The following is a 15,004-nucleotide window of genomic DNA, read 5'->3' on the forward strand; positions in this document are numbered from 1 at the left end:
AGCGATCCGTGGCTTCTAACCAACGCAAGAAAGTGTCTTTGTAACACACGTGGCCGTTGAGTGCCACCACATCCATCCCAGGTGGGACTACAGCATCGGTGTAGTTACCCTGTACCCATCGCTGACGAGGTGGCGCTTCACTTTTAGATGCGAAGCAGTTTACGGTCGGGGCTATGTCACTCTCTCTCTCTTCCTCCCTCCATCCGTCCGCCGTGCGGCGTCCACACTCGCACTGCGCATGCGCATCCTCCTCCCCCTCCTCTCCTTGTCTCATCTCCTCTCCTCTCGGCATTCCTCCTCTCCGACGCTCCTCTCCTCTCCGGATTGCGCAACGAATGGCAACACCAGCGGCTCCGCGCGCGATATAGCGAAGCAGCTTAGGTTGGAGGCGCGACGGTAGGCGCTGCATACTCCGCTGGGGGGCGCCACTGTAGCTCACGGTGTAATGACGCGCGCGCGCGCTCCGCTCCTCTCATTCTCCTCCCGAAACGCCGCCGCCGCGATGAGTGCCACGGACAGCGCCAGCGTCAACACCAGTGTGAGCGCCGTGGACAGCGCCGCGGATAAGAGGGCTCGAGCCGCTGCCACGAAACGGCAGCAGCGACAGGCCGATCCCGAACTTCGAGTCGACCCCATGGCTGCTTCGCATGCTACTCAGGGTTCCCTTACGGGAAGATGGGGTAATTTTTTTGACAATAACTTTCTACTTTTTGCGCGTGAACGGCCGTGATGGGGTCCACAAAGTTCACGCTGTGGATGACTATCTCCCAATGCAGAGTGAGGCATAGCCCCGTTTGCAACCACTAAATTTGGGATACATTTGTCCGGAATAAGGAAAAATGCGGAAAATGCGCTAAACCCGGTGGGGAGCGCAGTCAAGGAGTTCGAAAGGCTCGTTTGTCGATTGGAATGTTTCCAGTAAGAGCGCGTCCGAGCCGCCGGGTAAAGAAGAAAGCAAGGGCTGTTCGGCGCGGAGGAGGTCAAAAGCAAGGGGGCAATTATGTTCCCCCTCGTTCGGTTCTTTGCAAGGTGTGCTAGGCATGGCACAAGAGAGCGAGCCGGTAACGCGACGCGAATTTTTCATACGCGGCAATGAAGTCGCAGTGCGATGGCTAGAAGGCATGTTACGTTTTTGTAAAGTATCGGGAATCGGCGGCGAGGAGAATGACCTACGTACCCTTTGTATTCTCTCGTTTACAAAATAAGCTTTCAGACCACGCCCCCCTGGAGTACGGCTTAGGGATATGACGCAACCGTAGGATATTCGGAATGAAAAGCGGTAATACAGGTTTTATATAAACAGGTTATTTGTGTCTTTATTTTCAGTGTTTGGTTAAACGTTTGGAGATCTCCGATACTAGAGATGGTTTCAATAAGCAAGCGTAGAGCTTGTTTAATTTGTTTTAGAAGCTCTCCGATATTCTGAAAGAGCTGGCTTGCGCGTGCATAAATTTTTGAAACTTTGTTTTCTCAATATGTCGTTCTTTTTTTAGCAGGTAGGCTTCTTTTTGGGTGAGATAGTCTTGCAACGTTAAGCCCAGGTTACTTGTTTGAATTTTGTAATGGCGTGCTCGAGTATCAGTTACTTTACGGAAGTGTTCGCGAGATTTTTTCTTGATAGTAAGGCGCTTTATTTCAAGGAGCGGTTGTGTAACTTAACCTTTTTATAAAGTGTTTGTACCGTTCCTTTAAAGCGTGTATTGCGCGGACACAAAGAAGCAAAGCGTTGGTGTGTGTCTCCCACGTGTATTTAGAAGACGGCCGCATTTTTAGTTTCATTTAGTGCGGGGAAGTACTCATAAATAAGCGTGAATCTCCTTGTAGTCCTAAGGGGCTTAGTTTGCACAATTTTTTTTTAATGCGTAAGGAGCAAGTAAGAGTTTTGACTGCAAAATGAGAGCGACTCTGATAGTGCATCACTGAAGTCAACGAGGCTCTCAGTGGCACTAATACGTGCGCTAATAACGGATGTAGAGTACGAACAGACTGTTCAAGGCGTTTGTGCTGCATATGATATTACAGTTATCATTTATTTATGGTCATTCTGCAGTTAATATTAAGGATTTTGGTGTTGTATACATAGAAGTGTAGTGTTCTGTTCGATTAATTTTTTTTGTACAGTACGCGTTGTATATTGTATGTAAAATGTTATGTATGAATGGAACGGTGTTCTTTTTCTTGTTTTCTTTTCTCGAAAATGCCACTCGTGCAACTGAATATTATGATATAATATTACGAATTTGGGGGCAGTGTCACAGTGCGGCATAGTTTCGAGTCATCGACGCACCGATCAACGGGCGCGAACACGTCGTGGACATAGAAACAGCCCTGCAAGGCGGGTATTGCCAGTCATTTGGTCAAGCGGCTGAAAAAAGTGGCATTTAGTTTTTTTTTTTTTTTTTTTTTGTGGGCGCGACCTAGACACAGGCCCCGAGAGTGCTTTTTACGAATTCCTGTGTGTTCTCTGCCCCGCGCGTGCATTGAGTGGGTCGCTGAGACGGGCGGAGTCAAGTGCTTTCCGGAAACCCTGCGATACGAGATGTCTCTGTACCGTGTCCACAAATTGCTAGCAGCGTATGTATTGTCCGACAATATGGCGCCGTGTGGATGGCTGCGGCTGTTGCTTCTGTGCTTGTCGGCATCCACCTCAACAAGATCGTCTCGCAGGCATTCTTCGAGCAAGCTCTGCACGCCGACTTCACGGTTTATGGACTTGCTGCTGCTGCCCGGCCACGCGTATGACACCGTTAGTTTTCTTTTGAACTTCGTTTATTTAACTTTGTTTTAGTGAGCTACTGTTAAGCGTATTCTTGTGTGCTTGATCCGCGCCCTGTTTCATTTTTATATCTACTGTTAATTTCTCGTCATGTTTCTTTCTTGTCATCATTCAGCTATATTAAATTCGTATGTGTTAGTTTCTCTTGTGTCATTTTTTTATTATTTTATTTTATTAATTTGTGTATCATTGTCATTCGATAATATCTTTTTTTTTCTATACTCCGGATGATCGCTTGAGTACGGAACGACCAACCAGCTTGTATACCCCGTCGACGACTTCGCGCCGACGGCGAACGGGTAACAAGCCCTGACAGTCTCATATGTATACACATGATATTCGGATCACTCATATTGATAATAAAAATCCCGCACTTGCATTCATATATGACCAGATATTACCTATACCTTACATGGCAACGTGAACTTTCAAATGCACACAAATATCGCCATATGAGGTTATACTACACTCTTATAAGGCAATTATAAGTCCGTACTTGCCGTCATATAAGACAGTACTTGCCTTATATGAGCCTTTATATAAAGTTATATGGGCTTATGTACAGTCGTATTGGAAAGTCTATCGCTTATGTGGACCCTGATATGGCAATGTAAAGCTTTGCATGCAGACATTTATGCAATATCTCGTCTTATATGTACGCTGATAGGTTTCTGCGTGCCAATATACAAAACATATACAGGTTAAATATGATATTTCCGTAAAGGAACTGCTACTGGGAATATCACGTAAGGCGAATACGAACAATGGCGAGGTCCCTAAATTAGCAACTAATTCGATTAGATGAACAGTAGCACGGTAGTTCTCCACAGCGTGTGATGTTCTCAGTAATCTGGGAGATCAAAATTGCCGGCTCGAACTTTCTTTAAGGTGTGGTATTGTTACAATATATGCCATGAATTGTGATGACTCATTCGCTGTAATCATATGAATATACCTTTGCATCGAATTGACTAAATTACATGATGAGCAGCCTCTAAACTGTGCTTTGTCGTGGTTAGTTATCTCAATTTAAAATGGCTGCTTCCGTGCAGAGGCCTTTCGTTCCTCTATTACATGACAGTAAGTAGCGTAAAACCTGTATATTAGTCGATATACCTTGTAGAAAAAAAAAAGTTTGCTAAAGTCATCGCTCGTCTCATATCGCAGTCTTGAGCAGAATTTGAGCCGTCGTCTGGCAAACAATGTCGTACACGTTGCCAAACGCCTAACTAAAGCCGTGTTCGTACCTAAATGTGTTTGGTGGCATTTTTCATTATTGCCGCTGTGCCATTTTGTTAAGACTTTTTCAGATCTACATCGTTTGTGATTCGTTATTTGTTTATTATTTCGTGAGCGATGAACAGCGGCAGGAGAAGACAGGTTTCAATGTCGTTCATCATTAAAGCTCTCGACTTCGCTGAAGCAAACGGCAACATGGCCGCTCAGCGCAAGTCCGGCTTATCTGAAAAACGTTTATCAGCGGGCACAAAGGAGGAAACCCGTCCAGCTGCAACCCACGTAAAACGTCACATCGTGGGCGTCGTGCAATGCATCGACAACTTGAGGACGCATCTGCGGATTAAGTGCGGAGCCGTGTGCAAGCTTGCTACCGGTGGCAGTGCCTATTGTGGAAATAAACCTCTTTCGGTGATTTCTTGCGGTTGTGGTTTTTCACTTTTTTTCACTTAGAATTAAAGGGTCGACCTATATCTCGCTTTACGCGGCACATTTCGCGCTGCCTGTAGCTCATTTTATTGCTATTTGTGGTAAGAATAATTACTGATACATACTGTACAGAACTCACTGGAGCAGCTGAGGCCAATGTTGCTTTGAGCTCGTTATAAAGACATTTACCGCAGTATCGTTGCGATTCAGTTTTTAATATCAAAACTGCACAACGTGACAATGACGACAACGCACTCATAGAAATAAAGTAGTGTAACCAAAAAGTGTCATGAATTCGCCGAAATTACGTTTCTGGTTTAAAGACCGCTTATAACAGTTAGCCTATAACTGCGTTAAAATTACACCCCACGACAGTCTAAAATGCACGTTGAACAGTAAACATGAAAAGCACAATAAAAAGAAAATTTTCAATTACCCTAATAATGAAGTTCGAGGCGTTTTTGGGGTCTGTAATTACCGCCAAATTAAAGAGTACGTTAATTCCAGAATGGTTAAAGAAATCCGTAAGATTCCATCCAGGATCGCCATTCTTTGTGCTATTTATTGGCCAGGTAGTATATCCATATTCCTTTAGAACATTGGCGAAATCACCAGGAGTATCATTCTTGTCTGAAAAATTTAAATATAATGGTAAGACCATTGAGATGAGTGTGTCAGAGTAAACTAAGTAGTTTAGTGATTTCAAAGGCCTTGATACATGAACCACTGCTTTAGTATTTCGTAGGAAAAGCATCGCACTGAGGCACACACATAACATGGAAGCCCTAAGTATGGTTAACCTGCTGGTTCGGAAAAGTTATTGATATACATGGTGTCCCAGCTATCATGCAGCACGATAAAAAAAAGAGGAACGACGTTACGCGAAGCAAACCTAGTGCGTAATGTTTCCAGTACAGTGGAGTAGCCGCCAGTAATTTTTTCGTTACTGATTTTTAATTAGCTAATTGTATTAATAATCTAACTAGTAAAGTACTGTCCTAATTATCAAAGTGTCAATGACAAAGTTGTAGAGCAACATGAAAAGCTCCCGATACAGCTCTCTGTTGCTCAATACGTGCTACATAAATGCGTTTTCTCGAGTGTGAAAGAAGCCCGCGAGTACACGTAGAATTGCCGCGCGACTGGCCGCTCGAGGCACTTTGCGTGCATTTGCGGGCTTCTTTCACGCTAGGAAAAACACTTTTATTTAGCACGTATTCTTCAGCGGTGGCATGTTCTTCATGCGGTGGCATTACGTTCTATGGGAGCGGCGTCGATGCCGTGGCCACAAGCATAAGCACGAAGGATGGTCGGGGCGTTCTCATCGAAGTACGCAGGATTGCGCTTGAGGTGAGGGCGTGATTGAAATTGTCAAAGACTACGTTGGAGTCATCAGACACAAAAAGGAATTGTCGGAAGTCAGACGGCTGTAAAGAGGAGTCGAAGTAGTCACGAAGTCGCGTACCAATCGCTTCAAGTACGACGCAAGGGCAGGAAAACTGCGAAGTTCTTTCTGGTTGCAGGGTCGAGGAAACTTGAGCACGGCGGCAGTCTTATGTGGGTCTAGCTAAATTCCGTCTTTGCTGAAAGCATGATCTTGCTGATCTTGCTGGCAAATCGTCATTTTCTTGCATTTAGTTGGAAGATGGCGTTGGTAATGCACGTCGTTCTCCTACCGGACCTATTGCAGCCGAGTACGTGCGCCACACGCGCTGCTGGGTTTCTTGCACCACCACGGATGACGCTCGCCTCCGTGCATCCGCGGTAGCGGAGGCGCTGGCCGTATACGTGGGCAATACAAAAAACAGAAAGCTGGCCTTGGCGCATCCCCAGCTGCACGGTAATGAGGAAGCAAATGCTTCTTGCTGATAAAATGGATTCGAATTGTGCTACGTAGATATGCACATGCTTCCTCTGAAATCATCACCCGTTCAAAGACTCGGTCGTACTCACTATAGTAGTCAGAAACACTGCGTAAGAAAAGGCTCGGAATAAATTGTGTATGCCCGTGCTTGTGTGTGTGGGTGTGCGCGCGTGTGCGCGCGTAGATGTACTCGTGCTTCGACTCTTTATGTACTTCAACAAAGTTTCGCTGTATATAAGAAGATTCCACCTTGTTGGATCTGCCACACTTCTTCTCTCCTGTCAAATAGATTATCGACTTCTTCTGTTTTGTCAAATAGAATATCGACTATCCTTGTTTGCTCTCTCACCCAAAGTGATCTTTTCCTGTCTCTTAACGTTAAGGCTAACATTGTTCGTTCCATCCTTCCTTGCGCGGTCCCTAACTAGTTATAGAGCTTGTTAATCCCAATTTTGTCACCAATATATTAGCACGTTGTGCACTTTCATTTTCAGCGAGAGCATTAAGCTCCCAGTTTGCATTTGGTAATGCCAGCAGTATGCACTCCAATGCATTTTTATTCTGTAAATTTACTTCTCATGATCAGTGTGCCCTCTGAGTAATTAACCTATATAAACATACTCTTGTACTGACTCTAGAGACTAAGTGGTGACACTGGGCGCCTCTGCCTAGATATGTAAGCACTTCAAAAAAAAAACAAAAAAAACATTGGAAATGTCGGAAAAAAGCTGTTTCTTTCTTTCGTGTTTTTTTTTTCAACCAGGATAAAAATGAAAAAAAAACACAGAAACAGAGCTTACCCGCAGAAGTTTCTTTTAAAACGTTTTGCAAGGAAATTTGGCGAAAAGAAGGAGTTTGGGAGTCTGCGAAGCACATGGATCCATCCACGCGGTGGCGAAGACTTTGCTTTAACCAATCCTTGAGCACCCTTGCCTGTCGCGTTCTGAAAGTTGCCCCATTCTTCTGCGGCTTGTGAAAGAACTGGTCCGAGTTTGCAAATGTGCACACCAAGCTACGCAAAAAGCTCGCAGGGGATCGTGTGCAAAATCTTGTCTACGCGCACTCGAACCTGAATGTCCGGAAGGCTTCGTCCGCTGCACAGCGAAGAGTTGACGCGTGACGCGGGAATGAATCCGACAAACATGGATACAAATGTCGGTCTTGGCGCTTCGATGTTAAATCAATGCCTTGACGTGAAATCGTGCCTAGATTGTGAATCTGTAATCTCTGCTGGTACTTTCGTGATGCAATATTGTGACAATTATATTCTTTGCATTGTTAAACAAATAAATGTGTTGGGGTTTTCGTAGCTCTGTGGGCAATCGTCTTTGTTTATTTTTCGCAATTTTCTGAAAAAAAACTTGAAAGAAACCAGTTTTTTTTTCATGCCCCTCATAATATCATGCAATTTTACATCTCAACCTCTGCCTGGCCATAGTGTTTAGTTTTTCGCCTGCCAACTTCGGCTCCTGCAGTTGACTTCGGAACCTCTCCCTAAATGATCGAAGAACAGCAATTTTTGTAAACCTTGTGCCGCCACTGAGTGGACATATATTCATAGGCTGCTTTAAACCCCAGCTCACCGAAGAACCGAAGAACTTCTTTGTTATAGGGGCACCATTTCAGGCGGAGAAGGGCCTTACCCTACTAAAAAATCCTATTTAAATTCAAACAGGGTTATACAGGTTTAAACTGGTTTTAACAGGCACCTTGTTTGGCAACAAGCAGGTGTAAACAGGACCCGTTTACACACAAACGTGTCTGAACGGGGTCCTGTTTGGCTTGCAAATAGGTTTAAACAGCCCCCCCCCCCCTCCCCACACACACACACAAATAGGTCTAAACAGGGACCCCGTTCAGCGAACAAACTGGTTCATACCGGGCACTGGCACCAAACAGGGGCCTATTTGGCCCGACCACAAGTTTAAACAGGAATCTCCGACACAGCAATGGGTCTAAACAGGGGACCCGTTTGGTACTTAAACCAGTTAAACTGGCTCATACTGGTCCCACTAGCACCAAAAAGGTCTACACAGGAGCCTACTCGGCACAAAAACTGGCTAGAACGGGACCTTTGTAGCTGTCGTACTGGATGAAGTCATACCATGTCATTTAATGCTTGAACAGATTTACGGTAAAATTCGATTTGAAATTGGTACACACGCGCGAGCGCTCCGCAACACCATAACGACAGCCGCTTCGCCTAGGCGCCCGGCTCCGAGGCACAACCGACCGCGCCGTCAGAGAGGGGAAAAAAAGAAAATGGTTAATACAAAAAAAAAAAGCCGAAGCGGGATTCAAACCTGCGTACCCCAGATCTCAAGGCAAACGTCGTAACCACTAGGCCACAGAGCCCGACTTCCAAACTACGTCCAATGCCTTCTTTACTATTGCCACGTCGCTTTCGGGGCCCCCAGGAGGCGCTGCCACTGCCCCAGGGGCATGACCGGTAAAATAACAGATGGTATTTTATTTTCCCGTGTTCTGCTGTTGCTCCCTGTTGCTGTGCGTGCGCGCTGCATTGAGGCAGGTCGATGTGGATGTTTAATCGTGTGCACGCTGTGCCGAGAGAAAATGTCGTGCCCCTTGTGTGCTTTGATGATCACTTAGCCCCTGGGACCGCGTAACGTAGCTCGCAGCATCTTTCGTGTGGTTAGCCGATGTCGATTATCGTATGGCCCGCTCGCGCTTTCTTTGTTCCCGGCTCATGAAAAAGCCTCTGATAATATCGCATCGGATCACAGTGCACGGAAGAATTTGTTGAGGTATTACGTGCTGTAGTTCGTCCGCAATTCAACAGTGTTTACGTCGGAAGGATCGTCGTGCAGTCGACGCCGGGACCTGACATGAAGGAGCGTTTGCCGACTACGCCTAGAAAGGTAAGTCCGGCGCTTGCGCGCAGTTTTGTAGTCAGTGGTTCGTGAAGTGTGAATTGTTATACGGATCACGAGATGATTATTAAAGCGACCACAATGATAAATGTGTTTTTTCGAATGTTCTTTGTTCATGTCGCAGTGCACATTTAGCGAACACTTTCGCGAAAAATCTCCTGAAACTAATTGGACGTTGCCAGGAGCGTTATCATGTATTTGCTTTCTGCTATAACCTATGCTAGCGCCGGTGATTGTTTGACCTGAATGGTAAAGAAAGAATTCAACCAGGAAAGTTACTGCTTGTGTACATAATTTCTGTATAGGTATTTCTAGAAGTACAGCCTTCCGCATTTGTAACTATATTGCGCGAGCGTCGATCATGGGTCATTTTAGCGCCTTCGACGGCGACACTTAGCGAGACCGACAAAAGTAAACAGACGCGCATAAAGAACTCTCCAGCGCAAGCGTCATCTGCTAAGCTGCTCTTCTCAGGACGACGCGCGCCCATTTCATAGTATGCTGGTGCGATATAGTTAAAAATGCGGGAGGCTGTACGTCAGCTAACGGCAGCGCGAGATGGTACTAGATTGTGTCAGACGCATGGCCAGATTTTAGCTTGTATGCGAATTCTCTTACATATAGTGTCGCCAGGCAGGCTGTATTTCTTGTGTTGGGTGTCCTGTGTGTTTTCGTGTGTTTGTAAGTGTTTGATTATTTCAGAGAAACGGAGATTACAACAGCAGTGTTTCTTTTTCATCGAATTTTTTTTTCTACTGAAAAATAGGGCGTTTGTTCTTGTAATTACCAGTGCATCGTCCTTCGCGACAATGCTTTGTTCCACCACATAAAGAAATTCGATTATGGAACACTTTTCACGTGCTAAGGAATTTTCTTCGTAGTACAATTCACATTTCACTTACTACAGATGTGCGTTTGTGTGAAGCTTTTGATAGTAGATTTATGTTTGCTGCAGTTTCATTTCATGTTAAATAACCACCCGTGATGTAACAATCACACGTTTGCACAACCAGATGCAGCTTCGTGTAGGTTGTATGAGACTTTTCAGAATGTAACATGATATTGTTAACTCGCAAGCTTGCAGTTTCAGCAGGGATTACAGTAAATTGAACATTTATTATTGTTTAGGGATGTCAAGATTTCGTGAACCAGAGGCATCTCTACACCGCCTAGGAACCTAAGACATTTCTGCAGCTGGAACGGCACGGCAAAGCATCTGATCTGCATGCTGCGACAAGGTGTGTACAAAACGGTCCCTGCCACTTACACAAGCTGTAGGTTTTGTTGGTATAATTCATACCTGTCAACTCTCCTGAATTTTTTGTGAAGATCTCTAACGAGTATACCAGAGGGGGCACTTGCTTTAGGCCAGTTTGTTCAGATAAATTCCTTAAACAGGCTAAATCAGCAGCAGCAAGAACACTGAAAATGCGCTCTGTGATATAAAACAGTGTTGTCAGTTCTGGTGTTTCAAGTTCGCTGCTGCTTTGTGTGCTATATCTCAAGTTAAATAATGGTTAATTATGTGTGAATCAATGCAATAGTGTGGGTGCTGAGAGGAAGCTTTAAAAAATGTGTGCTATCTCGCCAATAAAAAATATTTGTCTGCAAAATGTTTACAAAATATAAACTTCACAGGTTGCCATGTATGACATAATGTACAGCACTGTTGCTATGAATATGCCATATTCATAACTTGCAGTTTCGGTCTACTTGAATCGCATATTTTGAATCTGGCCTACCTTCAGTTTAATCAATTCATTTAAGTAGCCTCCTTTGAGTTATATGTAATTGGAGGCTATTGTAGAAATGCATGATGTGCTCCCTACTGACTGCATTGTGACATTTTTTTAGGGACCATCTTGTGAGGCACGCATATCATTTCATGTCTTGCTATGATTTGCCCGACAAAAGCAGCAGGGCTTTGGTTACCTTTGTTATTACGCATTCTTGTAGACTTCCGCATCTCTCTCTTCTAAGATACGTGCATGAGCAAATTCTGTGTTCTTAATAATATTTCCGTAAGTTGTCCTAATTGTGTATTACATTTAAAAAAATTTGGGGGGAGCGGGGTTATTGATTCCCATAATACTAGAGCGAAAGGGACTTCAGAACAAAAGGCCACAAAAGGTGGCTGAAAGTGTTCGAAGCTCAGAATTTAACATTCTGTCTCCTAAAGCACTACCACTATGAAAATGTTTCTAATTGCTTTGTTTTTATAAGCTAGTTGCCTGATTTGCAGCCACATTGTGAGAGTATGTTTTTTTTCTTCTTTTGTTGAATGTTCTCCTTTTTAGTTCAGAAATTTTTTCCTACCACCTCACGCGATACTCCAACTGGAGCCGGTGAGGTATGTTTATAAATAAATAAGTAATATCCTGAGGCATGTAACAAACAATGCAAATCAGTCCCTAAAGAGTCATAACGAGGATCTATTATTTTCAGCATCTACCTCAGTCATACTGTGCTCACTGGCGCACTTACAAAAACCATTGCAGCAGTAAAGCACTACTCTAAACATTACCCTTTCAACATTTTTAACTCTCATATGCTGTGTTCTCCAAATCGTGTTGAGTGCATCTGAAATGTTTCGGCAATTGTTTTTACCTCAACCATTATGCAAAGCAATATGCAAAGGTTCAGCTTGTTGACTGTTCATTATTTATACCTAGCCTGATCTGTGGAGTTGACTGTATGCTTTCTTTTTTTTTGCATACCTGCCATGGTTGCTTAGTGGCTGTGGCGTTGAGCTTCTAAGCACGAGGTCTCGGGTCGAAATCGTGGCCATGGCGGCTGCCTTTCCAAGGGGGTGAAATGCGAAAACACCTGTGTACTTGGATTTAGGCGCACGTTAAAGAACCCGAGGTGGTCCACATTATTCCGGAGTCCCTCACTACGGCGTGCTTCATGATCAGACTGTGGTTCTGGCATGTAAAACCCCATAATGTAATTTAATTTTTTTACACAAAAACTAAGGTGGCTTTTAATGATGCCACCTTTTCACATTACTGCATAACCAGAAGTTTGTCGAAATAATTGAACAAATGTCATCTGTCTTCTGTAAAAGCAAACTTGTCTTGTACAGCAGCTCGAATAAGCCATTTTCAGTGCAATAGCAGGCTTAGGATGTTGCCAGAAAATTGTGTCGCATAAGGATGTGCTGCATCAGAAGGCACGTTTCTTGCTCATTGTATCCATTGTAGCATTATCTCGTCTCTCTGTTCCTTTCAATGGTATTCACTGTGCACACATACTAAAGAGATAAGGAACATGCACAGTACACGCATACCAAGGAAGTCACGGTCAGACAGAGAGCGATAGAGCACAGCACGCTTTCACTCTCTGTCTGTCGCTTATTTCCCTCACATGTGTTCATGGTGAGCACCACCAAAATGAACAGTCACCGACTTGCCCAAGCTTCAACTCTTGTGCTTGGTGTTTTTTGTCTACAAAATGCCCATAAGCAAGTCATAGTGGTGGTGATTTTCGCATGTATGAAAAAGGCTTATTCAATTCCAGAACAGCTTCATTTGTTCTAGGCATAGTAATGAACTTCCCAGTGTTTATTTTAAAGGCTGAATTGGATAGGAAACTATTGTGGTATTCCTAATGGCACCCTTTTGCATTAAGTTTGTGCAGATGCTTGAAGCTTGTACTATGTTGATGAAAATAGGGTTGAAGCTATAGAAGCATGTTTGTCAAAATGTAGAGAATGCTGCTCAGTAGAAATCCGGAGTTATGCTTCTTGGGACACTTATTGGTTAGCCTTATTGGGTAATGCGATTAGCCTTATCGATGCTATAATGTTGCAGGGTCTGCAGGATGGCCAGCGTTACAAAAACATTAACACCATTGTAAGAATACATGTTCTGCAATAGTATTAGGATTGCCCCCCCCCCCCAAGTGACAACGCTTGCTTACACTATCTGGGATAAACCAGGTTTACTCAGCCAGACAGCCATCCGTGCATGAGAGGCGGCAAGAATTTAAGGGGCTTTCGAGTAATCTCTTCAAGTAGATGGCTCATACATCAGATCTGTCTTACTGTGCATGCTATGTTGCTCAAAGTCAACTTAGCTATGGGTACAATGTCTGCATTTTATTACTGTTTATGCCTAATGAAGGTTGCTTTCTTCACAGTGTCAGTTTCTATATTGTTTCTCTTATGGCCCTAACCTCACTTGTTTTAATGCTGCTATAGGTATGGCTGGGCCTGGAGATGAAGTGTAAGCAGACCATGCTATGCTGCGGATTGGTGCCAATCTTCACATCCGAGTTGTTCCCACGACAGTCAAGCACCACTGTGATTTGCTTCATTGGCAACGTAATATAATATGGTGAGCTTGCACCTCAATATTGGTATTGAAAAAAATATGTTAAGTAAAAGACACAAGAGTTGGCCTTTATGACAGATACACTCATGTTCTTTTTTTAAAGAGCTCTTTTAGCACTGTTCTCTATGGGCACCTTTCCAGAGGATGCTTAGATGCTTATACTCCTTTATTGCAAACTGCCATGGAGCTAGTCTATGTGTTAAACTAGCACTCTTTCACCAAGAAAAAGTGCAGTTTTTACTCGCACAGCGATATGGTGCAAAGGACGAAAGGGTTGGAATAGATCAATCTGAATGCATGTTGCTGACACAAATACAAAAAGGGCGCTTGGCATGGCTAGCGCAATTTGTTTTACATTGATGATAAGCAGTCTCAATGTCTAATAATTCTATTGATGGGGAGCTAACACACTGGTTCCTTGTCATTTGAATAAGGAAATCTTCACATATCTCTGAAGCACTCTGGTCCTTATATTTTGCCACAATCAAGTGGTTTTTAAATATGAGTGCACTTGCACTGAGAGCAGTGCAATACTAATGCCAACTGACCCACACATCGTTTGCATGGTCACGCAGCCTGTCATTTATACATTTGGCTTGTTTTGTGCAAAGGACTGAACTTCAACACTGCAGGATACTTCACGATATGCTGGCGAGAGTAACCAGCGCCCTGGAACATGCGTTAAGTCAGCTCCTTCTGAAGTAAAAGAAAAGGTCCACGTGTGTAGCTGCCATGGTGTAACCCTGCAATCTGCTTCTGCTCCGCAGCTTGAGCTTTTTTTTTCAGTGACCACAATTTCATTATTATGAAAAGGAATGCATTAACAGGTTCAAACTCAGGGTAACGTTTTTATCTGCATGACTTTGTGGACAAAAACTGATGAAAGGAGGCTTAATGCGACTATTGAACCTGTACAGGGGACAGGGACGTCAAGAAGTTTTAAATTAATTTGCATAGGCTAACAATCGCAAGACAAACTGCTGCAATTGTGTGAAAAAGTACCATGCACTTACTTCAAGGAATAGTGCCAATCTTTTGAAGCTGTAGTTAGCATCATGTATGTACACTGCACGTATAATTTGAGGTAAATGTAAGGAAGGTATTGCAGAATAGGCCATTTAAAAATAATGGCCATAATTTTGGCATTAGTAGATCTTTGCTCAGACCATCTGACAATTTCTTGAAAGTAAGAAATTTTTGTTTATGTAGCTGCTGTCAGCATATTCTATATTAGCATTTGGTCTTATGCATATACTGTTTGCTCTAAAAAAATCAATTCTTGAGTTTTTGCTAAAACCACGATTTGATTATGAAGCATGCTGTAGTAGAGGACTCCGGGTTATCCCTTGAACCCTTGTGAACTGAAACTCTGATATCTCAACATATCAGTAAGTCCCGATACAGAGCCACGAAAAGTTTTTCGTGGCTCGGTATCGACTTTATGTATATTTGGCCTCTTATCTAGCAATGGTTC

General features: G+C 43.6%; 1 protein-coding gene across 1 annotated transcript in view; it reads right to left on the reverse strand.

The window, feature by feature from the left end:
- Nucleotides 1-15,004, reverse strand: part of LOC119439972 (membrane metallo-endopeptidase-like 1) — a 306,684-nt gene that overhangs the window by 281,532 nt on the left and 10,148 nt on the right. The window contains exon 3 of the mRNA XM_049662691.1: nt 4,878-5,071. Within this exon, the coding sequence (XP_049518648.1) occupies nt 4,878-5,071 (194 nt within the window). The remainder of the gene's footprint in view (nt 1-4,877; nt 5,072-15,004) is intronic.

This window comes from Dermacentor silvarum, chromosome 2 (assembly GCF_013339745.2).
Source record: "Dermacentor silvarum isolate Dsil-2018 chromosome 2, BIME_Dsil_1.4, whole genome shotgun sequence".
NCBI lineage: Eukaryota > Metazoa > Arthropoda > Arachnida > Ixodida > Ixodidae > Dermacentor > Dermacentor silvarum.